At 36.0% G+C, this 14617-nt stretch overlaps 2 protein-coding genes across 2 annotated transcripts; both read left to right on the plus strand.

The window, feature by feature from the left end:
- Positions 1-5881: 5881 nt before the first annotated feature.
- Positions 5882-10912, plus strand: LOC121797365 (afadin- and alpha-actinin-binding protein-like). The gene is made up of 15 exons (XM_042196119.1): positions 5882-6018; positions 6152-6186; positions 6349-6460; positions 6592-6689; positions 7791-7887; positions 7972-8061; positions 8141-8203; positions 8331-8405; positions 8492-8557; positions 8638-8715; positions 9243-9347; positions 9444-9641; positions 10302-10345; positions 10420-10494; positions 10622-10912. The coding sequence occupies exons 1-14, from the start codon at positions 5986-5988 to the stop codon at positions 10463-10465; spliced, it is 1140 nt and encodes a 379-aa protein (XP_042052053.1). The 5' UTR covers positions 5882-5985; the 3' UTR covers positions 10466-10494; positions 10622-10912.
- Positions 10913-11967: 1055 nt separating this feature from the next.
- Positions 11968-13899, plus strand: LOC121795364. Its single transcript, XM_042193887.1, has 2 exons — positions 11968-12659; positions 13204-13899. Exons 1-2 carry the CDS (start codon positions 12393-12395, stop codon positions 13804-13806), a joined length of 870 nt encoding a protein of 289 aa, XP_042049821.1. The 5' UTR covers positions 11968-12392; the 3' UTR covers positions 13807-13899.
- The last annotated feature ends 718 nt before the right edge of the window (positions 13900-14617 follow it).

Genomic DNA, 14617 nt, shown 5'->3' on the forward strand with positions numbered 1-14617 from the left:
GCAAGGACGAGCACAAGAGTCCCACCATTCTATTATTCAATTTAAATAAAAACATTTCCATAATATTAAAATTCATTAAAAAAATCGAAATAATATTACAAATTACTAATTACAAATAAAATAAAAATTACATAATTAAAATCCTAAAAAATAAAAATTACATAATTAAAATCCTAAAAATTAAAAATTACATAATTAAACTCCAACAAATTAAAAATTACATAATTAAACTCCTAAAAATTAAAAATTACATAATGAAAGGCTAAAAATACCCCCGTGGAAGACTATTCATCCGACGACACTACCCCCAATTGTTTTTGGAGACCCAATATCATGGCCTCATGCGATCGAAGTTGCGCGGGGGTCATAGTTGACCTATCGGCCATATTGAGTTGGGCCAAAATCGCCCACAACGAGTTAGTGGGGGTTGGAGGTGGCGCATAGGCAACGGGAGCGAGTTTGGGAGCATCGCCGGATGGAGTCGCGGAGCGACGGCGGTTGGCTGCCGCCTTCTTTCTTCCTTGCGGTCGGCGTTGGGAACCGCTCGGGCCGGCGTCGGGGCTACCCAAGTTAGCTCCGGCAAGTTGGCTAGCCACGTCTTCGGAGCCGACGTCGGATAGGGATACCGACCTTGACCGTTTGGAGGAGCCGTTAGAGGAGGATGTTATGCCTCTCCTATACTTCGGACGCGACCGCGTCTCTTGCCAAATGTCGAGGTACTTGAATGGCTTGTAGTTCATGGATTGGTAGGTCGACAAGGCGGAACTGATGATGTCGACCTCGCTTCGGCCGCTCCCCGCCGACCGCTCTTCCTGGAGGTAATACCCCTGGAACTTTTGGATTTCTTCGTTGGCTCTGTTTATGGCATTGCGCACCATACTCTTGTTGCGCTCGATTGTTCCCACCGGCCGGTTTTCATTGTACCGGCGACAGATGCGCCGCCAATAATGATCGCCAGACTGGTTCATGCCAACCTCCGGATCTTCGGAGATTGACAAGAAGCTCCATCTCCGCCGGAGTGTACGGTGTGCGGACACCGCGAGTAGGAGGAGTCGGAGTTTGGGAGGGGCCGCTTGACCTCGCTCTAGGCTCGGGTGTCCACCCGTATAGCCCTTCGGGGGCATCTTGGTAGTCGATCGGGTAAGGCCGGTAGCCACCCAGAACTCCCGAACTTTGGGTTTGAGGAGGGGCCGAATATTCCGTTTCCGGACTAGGAAATAATTGTGAACCGAACCAATCGGGGTTTCAACCGTGGGAGCCCGGGGGGAGATCGTCGTGGCCGGACATTGTTATGTTGTAGGAGTGGAAGAAAGATTGAGAATGGAAATGAGAGAATATAGATGAGAATGGAAATGAGATAATGTAGATAAGAATTGTGTAGTGTGGTGTGGATTTTTGGGTGTGAAAGTGGAGGTATTTATAGATGAAAATGCGTATTTTTGGGGAAAAAATGAAAAAAAATTAAAAGTGGGTAGAAAACGGATATAATTTTTTTGGGAAGTGTGAAAATATTTTTTTTAATCGGTTTTTTAATTAAAAACCAATTTTTTTTAAAAAAAAAATCAAATTGCCAACGGCCCAATCAGCGCCTGCCACGTCACCTGCTCGCTGGCACAGACGTGCTCGATGTATCGAGCAGCGCCGTGCCAGCGGCGCGAGCTCAGCGGCGGACGAGGTCTTCGTGCCGCTGGCATGGACGGACGGACGCTGTCCTGCTCGCCGTTGTAGATGCTCTAATTATTCAGATCTCTAGGACTCGGTAGTTCACACTGTATCATACTTTATTAGTTCATTAAATATAGAGAGAAAATTGAGAAAGTAGGAGAGATATAGAAAAATAAAGTAATTAAAATATTGTTTAAGGATACTGAGTTTCCCCTCATAAAAAAAACTAACCAAAAATGAAAGAAAACTATAATACAATATGAGGTGTTCGGTTGATAAGATTAAATCTCATGATTAAATATGTATCATGTTTGGTTCATAAGATTGAACCCTTCAACTTAATCCTAGATGGATAGTCTCATAATAATTAGTCATAACCTCCCCCTCCAACTAAAATAATCCCACAACTTAATCCTAGATAGATAGTCTCATGATATTAGTCAAGGCAAACGAACGCCGACTATAGATATTATACTACTAGCGTATATTTCTTTTACTTTGTATATATAAATAAACTAACCAAAAATGAAAGCAAACTGCAATACAATATAGATACTATTATACTAGCGTATATTTCTTTTACTTTGCATATATAAATAATACAACGTGAACTACAATACAATGTAATACTCCTATGCTGGCGCATACTACTTCTTTACTTCAGACATATATATTCTCTTGGTCCCATTAAAAATATAACGTTTTACTTTTTGGATTATTTCATTAAAAGTAAAAAAAAATTAAAATGAAAACAACACAATCTCTATTTTCATCTCTCTTACTTTACTCTCTCCTCATTAACCCATAAAATCTCGTGCCGAAAAACAAATGTTTCATTTCTAATGGGACGGAGGGAGTATAAGTGATCGTACATCTACGTGGAGTTTTAGATATAAATACTAGAGGGAACATCATTTTTGGTTCACGAACTTTGACAAAGTATCATTTTAGATCCGTGAACTTTGAAAATATCATTTTAGGTCCGTGAACTTTGAGTTAGTATCATTTGAGGTACTTTTTACTATTTCCAAGTTTTTTTGGACGAAAATACCCTCAATACCTTAAAGTGTATATATTTATAATAAATTTATCATATACTCATATTTTTTATAAATATCTTTACAATATATTTTTGACAAATTTTCTAAATATAATTTGACCTTAAATATTATCACTTAATTTTGTGACATGCAAGTAAAATTGCTTCTTCAATTCTTTATATTATTTTTTTTTAAAAATTGAATAAAGAACTTTCTTTAATAATAAAAAATTGAATAAAGATCTTTTTATAAATATCTTTACAATATATTTTTGACAAATTTTCTAAATATAATTTGACCTTCAATATTATCATTTAATTTTGTGACATGCAAGAAAAGATCTTTATTCAATTTTTTATTATTAAAGAAAAGTTCTTTATTCAATTTTAAAAAATTAATATAAAAAATTGAAGAAGCAATTTTACTTGCATGTCACAAAATTAAGTGATAATATTTAAGGTCAAATTATATTTAGAAAATTTATCAAAAATATATTGTAAAGATATTTATAAACAATTATGAGTATATGATAAATTTATTAAAAATATATACACTTTAAGGTATTGAGGGTATTTTCGTCCAAAAAAACTTGGAAATAGTAAAAAGTACCTCAAATGATACTAACTCAAAGTTCACGGACCTAAAATGATATTTTCAAAGTTCACGGACCTAAAATGATACTTTGGCAAAGTTCGTGGACCAAAAATGATGTTCCCTCTAAATACTATTACTAGTTATACACTTATACTTTAATCGTTACTATATCGATAAAGAAATTAATTTACAATATTATGGTATAGTAAAAATCAATATGTGTTTATCTTTCCTTTTGGTTCATCGTTGCAAACCACACGACTTGCGTAGTAGTTGACGTCCCACCCACAACATGCAACATAGACGGTGCGTTAAAGACGCAAACCGCATAGACAGTGTGGGACTCGTAATCTCTGAAGCTAAGACCAATCGCACAGACCGTGCGGTTGGTAATCAAATCACACACTTGTGCACAATATGTAGATTCACGGAGTTGATTTTCGGGTCGCCATTGTCGATGATTCACAAAGAATAGTGGTTGTGTCTCTCTCAGCGTCAATGGGGCAAATAATTATTTTTTTGATAAGATAAGAACAACTAGGCAAAGCAAATGGCGAAATCTTGCAACAAAACAAAATGGCATTTCGAATTTTGTATGTTGGCCTCATTTCAACTTACCTTATTCCCTTCACTACGTAAAAACAAGGTGTGTGTGGTTATGCATCACTATATTATTCAATGGACATGGAAGATGAGTAGGTCCAATAGCTCAGTATGAAAAAAAAGAAGACAAGACTCCAAAAACAGTGGCCTTCCATGTAATGAACACAAGCATTTGTACAATTTTGTATGCTTTCAATTAAAAGTAGCTCAAACTTTTAAGTGAAAATCAAGCAAACATTCATAGAGTGATTCAGCATCCACCCACAACCTGGGTCCTTATTCCCGACAATGTATAGTACTACTATTTCTCACTAGTTGCAATCATACACTCCTTCCATAAATTCTTTTGATTCTGCTTTTGAAAGTAGGCAACTCTAACTCTTTCTTCAATGACAACCTTATAAATAGTCTCTCTGTCTCAGACGTTCTTCATTCGTACATATTCATTTTTAAGACATTTCAAGGTAAATGATGCATTTTTCCTGTTTTTGCCAAAAAAAGCCATTACTTTTATTCTTTATTTTCACCACTGTTTTTTTATTAACACATAACACCAATTCTTAATTCACATGCTCAAAGAAATGTATCACTTTACTCGGGATAAGGTCCGATTCGCAATATATTGAACATTATAAGGTTACAGGAAATGCAGAGAAGTCGAGAACTACCTTAATGTGAATTGAGAAAATTGAACTGAACTGAACTGCTTCTGATATTTTACTCTCTCTTTATCCCTGAAAAGTAAGAACTATTTTCTTTTTAGTCCGATTCTGAAAAGTATGGACTTTCTAATTTTGAAAAATTCAACTATACTACTAATAATGTGGACCCCACTCTCCACTAAGGCCATCCGCATCCCTGTCTCTTAACCGTCTCATCTCTTCACTATTCATGGGCCCCACTGTACTTTTCGCCCCATCTCTTAACTAAGAGACAACACCTGCATCCCTCCATCTCTTAACCGTCTCTTAACCATCTCATCCCTTAACTATTCATTCAATTTCCAACAAATTCAATTAATAAAAACACACTTCATTAAATAAAATAAAATTACAACTTAAAATTCTAAAAAAATAAAAAAACACATAATTAAAATCCTAAAAAAAAAATAAAAATACATAATTTAAAATCTTCCGCTCACTCTCTCTAAATTCAAAATCTCAAAACTTAAATAAGCAGAAGAAAGAGTTGTCTAATGACGATAATGTGCGAATAGAGAGTTTGCTCAAATGGATCCATGAATGAATTAAATTTGGGAGAAGAAAAATGTTTTGAGATGAAAAATGTAGAGTGTTTGAGTGACAATAGAGAGTTTTTTTACGGTGGATTAATTTGTGGGAATGATTTGATATTTATAGAAGTGATTGGAGGCTTAAAAAATACAAAAAAATAAAAAAATTGTAAAAAACGGCTAGTATATTTTTGGGATTTTTTTTCAAAATTTTCCTGAATTTTTAAAAAAATAACAAAAAAAAAACATTTTCAACGGAAATAAACGACGCCCACTCGCGGGCCGGCTAGTGGGCGTCACGGACGAACCGGAGCTCGCCACGTGGTCAACGCGCGTGGCGAGCTGTCTCGCCACAAGGGACGGGCTGGGGGCGAGACGGGAGCCCGCATCGAGACCCGATGCGGGTGCTCTAACACTACTTCTACTATCATTTCTCTACCCCTCTCTTACTTACTAATTATACATTAAAACTCATCCCCAATTAATCGCTATTGTTATTCATCCCATAGAAAAAAGGTTGAAGTCAGCCCGGCTAGGAAAGTCGAGGCCCAAATTCTGTAAACAATGAGGCTCATAATTCTATGTGACACGCTTTGTGATTTTCAGTTTGGGCCAAATTGTTGGGCCCATGCACTGGAAATTTGAATTGGAGTATAATTATAAAATTCATCGGGAATATTAAATCCAATTTTATCCAAATAATATAATTGTACAGTACTTCACTTTAATGTTTAAATCAAACCAAATAAGGCATTTTTATCTCCCAATCGATTCAACCCTTTTTCATTATCCTGAATTTCAATTTCAAATTTTTAACACCATTTTCCCAGATCTACACTCCTCACTCTGAAAATGCCTCCAACTGATACGAGCTCCGATCTCAGAGTAAATTCTCCCTCTTTCTATCTCTCTCTATCTCTCTCTCTTTATGTATAGTTTAGGAACCAAGTCAGCTACTGCATTTTCCTTCTAACCTATATAAATCCGTGTTTTGTGTTTGTTGCCTCTTCTTCTGCAGAGATCATCGACCAATCCAGCTACTTTAAGTATGAGGTAAGTTGAAAACTCTTCAGAATGTATTTTTTTTTTCATTTTATGTTTTGTTGGACAGTGTGACGACGGAAAACAGGGAAGAATGTGCAAAAATAAAAATAAACGAAATTCGCGGTTTTCCCCAATATTATACTCGCTAATTTAGAATCATTGTATGGTCAGTGAGTATGCGTTTGCGGATCTCAACAACTTGGAGCACTGTGCCAAGTATTTGAACAATACCTTAGTCACCTTTGGCTTCCCTGCTTCACTCGATCTCTTTTCTAATGACCCCGTAAGTTACTGTTTGCGATTTCAAGAGCTTTTATTTGTAGTACTTGTTGTAGAAATAGGGGGAGGCATGAATGGGGGTTATAACACTTGTGTTGCTATGTGTTTAATGTTGATGGAACTTTTTTGAAATAGGTCTCTGTGTCGAGAACTTGCAATTGCATACATGCTTTGTTGCAGCAGAGACAGCGTGATGTTGAGTTTCGGGAGTCTGCCAATGAGCAGAGGCAACGGTATTCTTTCTGTCAAGTATTATTGTAGATTATTGCATATATTTTGAATATATGTGGATAAGGGTTAGTACATAATTTGCTTTGGTGGAATTTTGAGCTGGTTCGGTCATTACGTTTAGCTTGTAAATTTATCCAAACAAACCAAAAAGGAAAAAAAAGAAATTTGAAGTAGAAGATTGAGGAAAGACTTTTGTTTTTCATTTCTTGCACCTTGAGTATGGTGAGGCAGTTACCCTCCTGTTGGATCTTTTTCCGCACTCAGCACACATGTTTCTGTTTCCAATCATGTGGATAAGGAACATTCTGATCTATGGAGGTGTAATGAGGGTAAGGAACTTAGGCAGGGATCTACTAGGTTTTATATTTTTTCAATTTATAGTAGTTTAGGAAAATAATTCAATGTTCTGGACAGCCAGATGATGTGTTATTACTTTGGTAATTTTAACTCGATCACTGATGTGGACACGTACTTTTAAGAAGAACTGAAGCATCAAACGATACCTCAAATAATTTTGTGCATTTAGAGTGACTACTATTTTGTAGCCTACGGGGGTGTTCAAGTTTCTAGAAATGATAAGAAATAGGTGTAATTCTTGGCGTTATTCACCGTTCATGTTTCAAGGTCCATTTTTGGGGAGCCCGAGTTTTTAAAGAGGCCCGCACTGTTTTCATCTGTTATACACCTAAAACAATTCTGTGGCATTCCTTGGTTTTTATTTCTGCTTGGATTTGTGTGTCAAGAAATGAAGATCAAAAGCCTAATTTACCCCTGAAAAATTGGTCTTCCCCCAAAATTGCAGCCCCCAACTCTTTTTCTTTTCATTGCATTACAGAGTATTATGGTCATACAACACAATTGACTAAGTCAACATATTGATTAAAAAATCACTCATTTTATTTCTTGGTTTATTTCTTGAACAATGAACACCATAAACGTCTGTGCAAATACTATGTTTAACAGTGACAAATCTGGTCTATATTTATTTCTCATCTTCCCATATAAAACAACTTGAACACGCCCTAAGGGTATAATGAATTCAGTTATTGGAAACTTGATCATAATTTTGCTAAGAAAGTCACTTGCATGTTATTGTTTGGCAGGCTCTTATCAGACATTTCAAGATTGGAAGCTAAAGTTGAGAGGCTGGAATCCCAATTATCTACGAAAGATAGAGAGATAGCTAGTATGACGAGAACGGTGCGTCCAGTTTAATCATTTTGAAACATCAAGTGAGTTGTAATTGATATATTTCTCTGGTTCTATAACTAATTCAAACAATAGGAAGCAAAAGCTACAGCAGCTTTCAAAACCCAGATTGATAAGTTGCAGCAGGAGCGAGATGAATTTCAGAAGATGGTTTTGGGTAACCAGGTTTGCATTTAACCTTCTTCTTGTTGTACTAATGCACTCATTGCCATATTACAAATTATAACTAGGTACTTGATGTCAGCAAGTGAGAACTCAACACATTCATGAGATGAAGAAGAAAGAAAAAGAGTATGTAAAGTTGCAGGTGCGACTTTTTTGTATGTCCCATTATTTCTTAAATGAAATATGAAAAACGTACTTTGAAGGTGGTGTAAATCACATAAAGATATTAAGGACAACCATATAGGTAATCAACATATCATTTCTTGCAGGAGCGCCTCAATCAAGTAGTAATGGAGAAAAAGAAAGAATCTAGATCAGGCATGGAAATTATGAATTTACTACAGGTGAATATGTTGTTAGTATAATACTAGTTATCTTATGTTTACTATAGTTCTTTTAGTTTCCTCATGCACGTATGCTATATTTATAGAAAGAAGGCAGGCAGCGTGGGACATGGACTGGGAAGAAGGCTGACACTGATTTCTACAAAAAGATTGTGAGTAATGTGGGCTTATTAAGTTACTAGAGGGACACACGTTTCATTAATAGTTGCTACTTGCTGCCACCTGCCTGTAGGTGGAAACTTGCGAAGCAAAAAATCAAGAATTGATGGCAGAAAATGCAGATTTGAGAACATTATTACGTTCAATGCAGGTACGTTTGATTGTTTAGACTGATGATGAGATTGGAAATGTATTTTGTGTTACGGTTTTTTTTCTTAATTTCTATTTATAGACATATATTGTTCCCAAGGATCAAATTACAGGGTGGGGCCATTATTTATTGTTCAGTGAAGGTGAAAATTTATTGAAATAATTAGACAAATTGGGGCTAACTGAATGAAAGCAAAGTGTAGGTGCTGGAATACATGAATCCTCTCCTTTGTTTCTCTACGTGTTAATATGTTATTGTTGGTCTTATAGACTATGTGCTATTGTGTGCATGAAGCACGATCACTTGAAGTGACTGTAAATCATGGGCTTGCCTCATGCTCTTCCTGTCTCCTGTCATGTTTGAGTATCTGGGAGGAGTACAAGATTTATTTATAAATTATTAGACAAGAATGGTGATATTGTTTATAAGAAATTTTGTCAAAGTATATTATTTATATGCTGCACGACTTAAACTGGAAGGAGTCTTTTAGTGCAATGAAGATTTATCTAACTCATTCCTGAACCCAGGCTGATATGCGTGAATTCTTGAATGCTCCAAATGGAAAGCAGTCTTCTCCTGTCAATAATAGGCCAGATGCTGACCTGTCACAGTCCCCTTTGGGTGGGAGGACGGTATGTCAGAATTTTGGAAAGAGATAAAAAAAAATCTGATATTAATACTATGCTATACTTCCATCTGCATGAATAAGGTTCAATTTTTACTTACAGGATATGTTTGATCTGCCTCTTCACATGGGCAGAGATCAAATTGAAGAAAGTCTCCGAACAAAAATGAGCTCAATAAAGGAGCGCATGGTTCAACTTCAAGATGTACACAAGGGTGCAGAATTCACTTCTGAAGTGTCAGAGAGAGAGCTTGAGCTTGAAGCTCAGCTTGTTGAGGCAAGAAGCATTATCCAAGAGCAGGTATCATACTGTTTCTTAAAGTCCTAGCTAGAAATATTTGCATCCTTGGAGTTTTAGTTCAGATGGAAAAAATGCATTTTATGCTTGTGTATGTTGTTGGGAACGCGTGACTTATCTTCTGAAATTCATTATTGCTGTATAGGCAATTACCCCTTACTTTGTTGATTTATTTTCTTTCAGACAAGCATTATTGTTATTTTATTTACTAACTTATTCTCAAGTTATCACATGTACATTTAAGCTTAAAATTCGTTCCCTAAATATGCAAGAAAAAAAAATCCTGTCACAAGGCGAGGAGCACTAACAGTGGACTAGAGTCTAGATACATTCTGATAAAATCATAAAATTTAGTGTTAACCAAAAATTTTACAAGACAGCAAGGTGAAATTTAACTCATCTTAAGGACATAAGCTTTTCTGAGGTAAATCTGGAATGATACCTCTATATGTTGGCTGCAAGTATTCCTGGGAGGTTTTAGATAAAGTTTCTTCTGAATAAAGTTCGTTTAAGAATATTCAAAATAGATATATGCTATTCTGTGAAATACAGATTGTCATTTTGATTACTGTTCTGCTCACGCCACTTTGTCCCTTGTGTTTCTTCATTCAGAATTTGTTTTGCATCGACACCTATACTAAGTTTCACTGTCCTCTAATGCAGGAATCTATAATGTCTAAACATATTCCTAGATCGAATAAGCCAAGGTACGTTCTCGACAGATCATTCCCCCTCCTCAACTCTTCCTCATGCATGATACACACACACATGTGTTATGCAGGAGACTAAGTGGCCATCTAAATTCTGAGAGGGAGTCAATGTTGTGATCACTACGATGCTTCTTTTGCTTGCTTTGGTAACTGCAAAATTCTCATATATGATTATTTGATTATTTAGACATCCTCATCTTTGAAGGACATCTGCACCTATGAAGTAAACATCTCTACTTATCATTGTTCTTATAGAATCGCTTTGTTTTGTAGGGATCGTAACCTCAAAAATCCTTGTTGCTAGGCTCTACATGACACTTGGTTTGATAACATGTTCGTAGTTATAGATTCTACTAGTGAAATGTTATGCGCATTGTCTAAAAGCAGTACACTGATCGTTGTGTTCTCATAATTTGTTCGTAGCGTTTAGGAGACTGCAAATTCTCACGAAAACAGGGATAGCCCATTGCCTCATAGTGTGTACATTTGTAATTGCTCTGTGCTTTAATTATCCTAACATGTACTCCTTCCGTTCCTTGTTAATAGAGACATTTCTTTTCGGCACGGGGTTTAAGAATAGTATTTTAAATTAATGGTGGAAAAAGTAAAAGAGTAAAATAAGATAGATGAAGAGAGAATAAAGTAAAAAAGAGGATTTTTTTTGCTAAAAATAGAAATGACTTAATTAACTTGGAACTTTCGAAAATAGAAAAATGACTTTATTAACATGGAACAGAGGGAGTGATAGACAATAGGTGAAACATATCGTTTGTTTAACTCGAGTTATGTTTTAAGTATTTGTTACAATTGACAGTTCTTTTGCTTCATTTATTCTCAAACTTTTATCTGACCTGTATCTTTACATGTGCTACTTGTGGTTGACCAACGATTGACGTATCTTGCAAACACGTATACTGTAAATAAATAAATATTTAGTGGTATAAGTATAAAAGTCAATCCGTATATCACCATCTCATGATTCACGAATGGCCTATTATATTAGGCTTATGTCTGCATAGATTCATTGCATAATCACAGGCTTGCTTTATTGATGCCATGCCGGCCATAAAATTGGATATTTTTTGAGTTTGTTACTGACTTTTTATTTTGGCTCAAAACTGATTGTTTTACTTTTTAGCTTTGCTTGTTTTGGTTTCGATTCAGCGTTTTTCCACTTTTTAAATCTAATGTGATTATAATGATATAAAAATAAAATATGAAAGTAAAATATAGAACAATAAATCATACTCTCTTTATAGGTTAATCTACGGAGGATTTGTCAGTCATTCTGGTGACGCTAGTATAATTTTTTAATACAAATAGTTGGTATAATAATACTCCCTCCATCTCATAATAGATTTCACACGTTTCTTTTTAGTTTGTCTCACAAAAGATGTCATATTTTCCTTTTTAGAAAAAGTTCACTCTGACATTAATATAAATATACTATTTTCTCTCTTCACATAACACACATAATAACATCTCCTAAAATCCCGTGTCATTCTCCAAGTGTGACATCTATAATGGAACGGAGGGAGTACTACGTTGATATTTTTCCCAATCCCTAATTGTTGAGTTGTGGTGGGACTTGAAAATCTAAAAAAAATGGTAGCTCTGAGTCGAGGAGAAGTTAGTTGTACCTTAAGTGCACATGAATAACACCAACAACTGTATGACCAAAAACCTTAAAGTAACCTTGAAAACAGAGGTGGGGGCACTTTGCTTGGCTATGTCAAAAAGAAGTATGAATCACCTCTATTAAGATACTATCACTCAAAAACAATTTAATTTAATAACAATCACACGCTAATCATCAGCCTACTCAGTCACAATCATGTGCCTTTGATTCCATTCTCATTCTTCCATCTACATCAAATCCATAGCAAAAGAGAAACAAGAAATTGAGAATGGAGTTGAAAAGTAGAGAGGCAGTTTCTATGCTTGAAGGTGAAGGGATTTGCATAAGCAGAATTCTTGCTAGAGAGTCTTCAGTGGGGCAATCTTCACGTGTGTTTTATCGATCCAACGAAGGCATTCCTTTTCGATGGGAAATGCAGCCAGGAATGGCAAAGAATCCACAGCAAGAAGAGCTGCCCCCGCCACTCATGGCCTCCCTCTCCCCAATCTCGATGAGCCGGAGCCACCGCGGCTGAAAACCTCCATGATTTGGAGGCTGAAAAAAAGAATCATAAAGAAGGTGCGTGGTATAAGAAACAAAGAGCAAGAGAGCTCTAGGTTCTCTTCAACCTCCGATGTTTCCATGGTCGATTCTCCCTTCTGCTGCAGCCCTTGGAACATTCCAGCCATCCTGGTAATTAATTATTTCAGTTTATTAGGATACAAGAGTTATATCTTGGCTCTAACAACCATTTGGTAGTAAAATTAAATTATCATGATGGCCTAACATCCATTTGTTACACTAATAGACTATATCAAGATAAATTATTATAGGGATATTGACTCCTAATATTATGAAACTTTTCTAAAATTTATTTTTCTACAAACTTTGAACTTGGCTTATAATTTCACGTATTTAAATAGTTGTTGAATTTTTCTCACCAACGACAAAATTTAGCTACATTTCATTTGATGGTTACCACTAAAAAATGATAGTGGTGCGATTACAAAATCCCTAGAAGTCATCCATCTCATTATAATATAGTTGGATTTTGCCGTCAGTGGAAAAAATTCAATAACTATTTAAGTTCATGATGTTGTATGGCAAGTTCAAAATTTATGAAAAAAAAAATAATTTTTTGAAAAGTTTCATGATATTATAGGAAGAAGTGAACACGAGAATATAAAATATCCTATTGTTATATCTATATTATGATCGCTATGAGTATAAAATATAGGAAGAAGGGAACACCAGAATATACTACTGCAACCTACACAAGAATGCATTCGCCGTGGAAGAAGGCGATTTTTTTATGAGCAGAATTCTCTCCCAAGTTTCCGCACCGGAGCAGTTTTCCGGCCCGCTGCACGGCGGGGATTTGGCAGCGGGCGTGCCGTTTGGATGGGAGATGCATCCTGGCACGCCCAAGGAGGTGGCGGAGGATGAGCTCATCCCACCACCCAGCCCTCCGCCAGCAGCACAAAGCCTATCACTGCCGCGGCCTGTGCCAGCTGGCAGAGATATGAAGACGAAGAGCTCGGCGTGGAAGAAGGCTTGGCTCTGGATAAGGTGGCGCGGTGGGAAAACGAAAACATTGAAAATGCAGCATGAGATCAGCTTTAGGTATAATGAGAAATGGGGTGTTGATGATGACCTTTCTTCTTCTTCTTCTTCTTCTCTTCGGAAAATTTCCTCGGTTTCGTCGGTTGGGCCGCTGTCGAGAAGCGGCGGTTGGAGGGTGTCCAAGATTAGGAGGAATTTGGCGGGGAGATTTGGGCCTTGGAAACGAAGAGAGTTGCTTGTTTTTGCAAGGAGAAAGTGGAACTCTTTATCGTCGTAGTACTTGTTTGATAGCCTAGATAAGACCAAAGATATATGAGTTATATGGACTTATTTAATTGTTTGGTCGATAAAATGAGGCATATGTTAGGCACTTAAATCCCATCTTACACTAATTATCTTGTATTATTTTAACATATCTACCAAACAGGCTTTGGAATATGTTACTATCTTTCACTTTTTAATTGTGTAATAGATTATGTGAAACTTGTCTGAAAAATTTGTCAATATATTACTATGTGTTTATGTATCAAAAGAAATTTGATAGCCTTTCAACAGATGGTGGGATTTATAACTCAAGTGCAAGTGCAGATGTAGCAACCATTCCTATTATTTGTATGTAACAATTAATACTAATCTCTATTTATTATTCAATCTCAGTTTCTTATGTTCTCAGTTGCTCGAGAATATTAGATTTCCAAATTTTGAACCATAAAATCAGGGCTACTGACAAATACTCCTTGTTAACATTTTTTAAACATGGAGAGAGTGTTAGCTTTATTCATTAAATTAAATAGAGTTATTTGATCCAAAGTCGACCTCTCTTTGACATCCAAATAGACCAATATAATCTTCAATTTTGCTGTATACTCTTAAGGCTGCCTGTGACCATTATTGAGCCCAATTAATTTGGATCTGAACTATAATTTCATATTTTATATTCGTGGTGTATTTCTAGAGTTGACTTTTGTTTAGGATATTACTCAATGCTCCAACATATTAGCACTAGCCTATAAGTCAATGAGTTCAATTCAGTATTGATCTGCTTAATTTTTTTGCCTTCTCTCTATAAAAAAGCTTATAAATGTAAT

Source organism: Salvia splendens, chromosome 3, assembly GCF_004379255.2.
Source record: "Salvia splendens isolate huo1 chromosome 3, SspV2, whole genome shotgun sequence".
Classification (NCBI taxonomy): Eukaryota; Viridiplantae; Streptophyta; class Magnoliopsida; order Lamiales; family Lamiaceae; genus Salvia; species Salvia splendens.

Coding starts and splice junctions, on each gene's coding strand:
- LOC121797365 (XM_042196119.1), top strand. CDS start 5,986: ATGCCTCCAACTGATACGAGCTCCGATCTCAGA. Junction 6,690..7,790: donor GCCAATGAGCAGAGGCAACG/GTATTCTTTCTG, acceptor ATTGTTTGGCAG/GCTCTTATCAGACATTTCAA. Junction 8,062..8,140: donor AGATGGTTTTGGGTAACCAG/GTTTGCATTTAA, acceptor ACTTGATGTCAG/CAAGTGAGAACTCAACACAT.
- LOC121795364 (XM_042193887.1), top strand. CDS start 12,393: ATGGGAAATGCAGCCAGGAATGGCAAAGAATCCACAGCAAGAAGAGCT. Junction 12,660..13,203: donor GGAACATTCCAGCCATCCTG/GTAATTAATTAT, acceptor TATAAAATATAG/GAAGAAGGGAACACCAGAAT.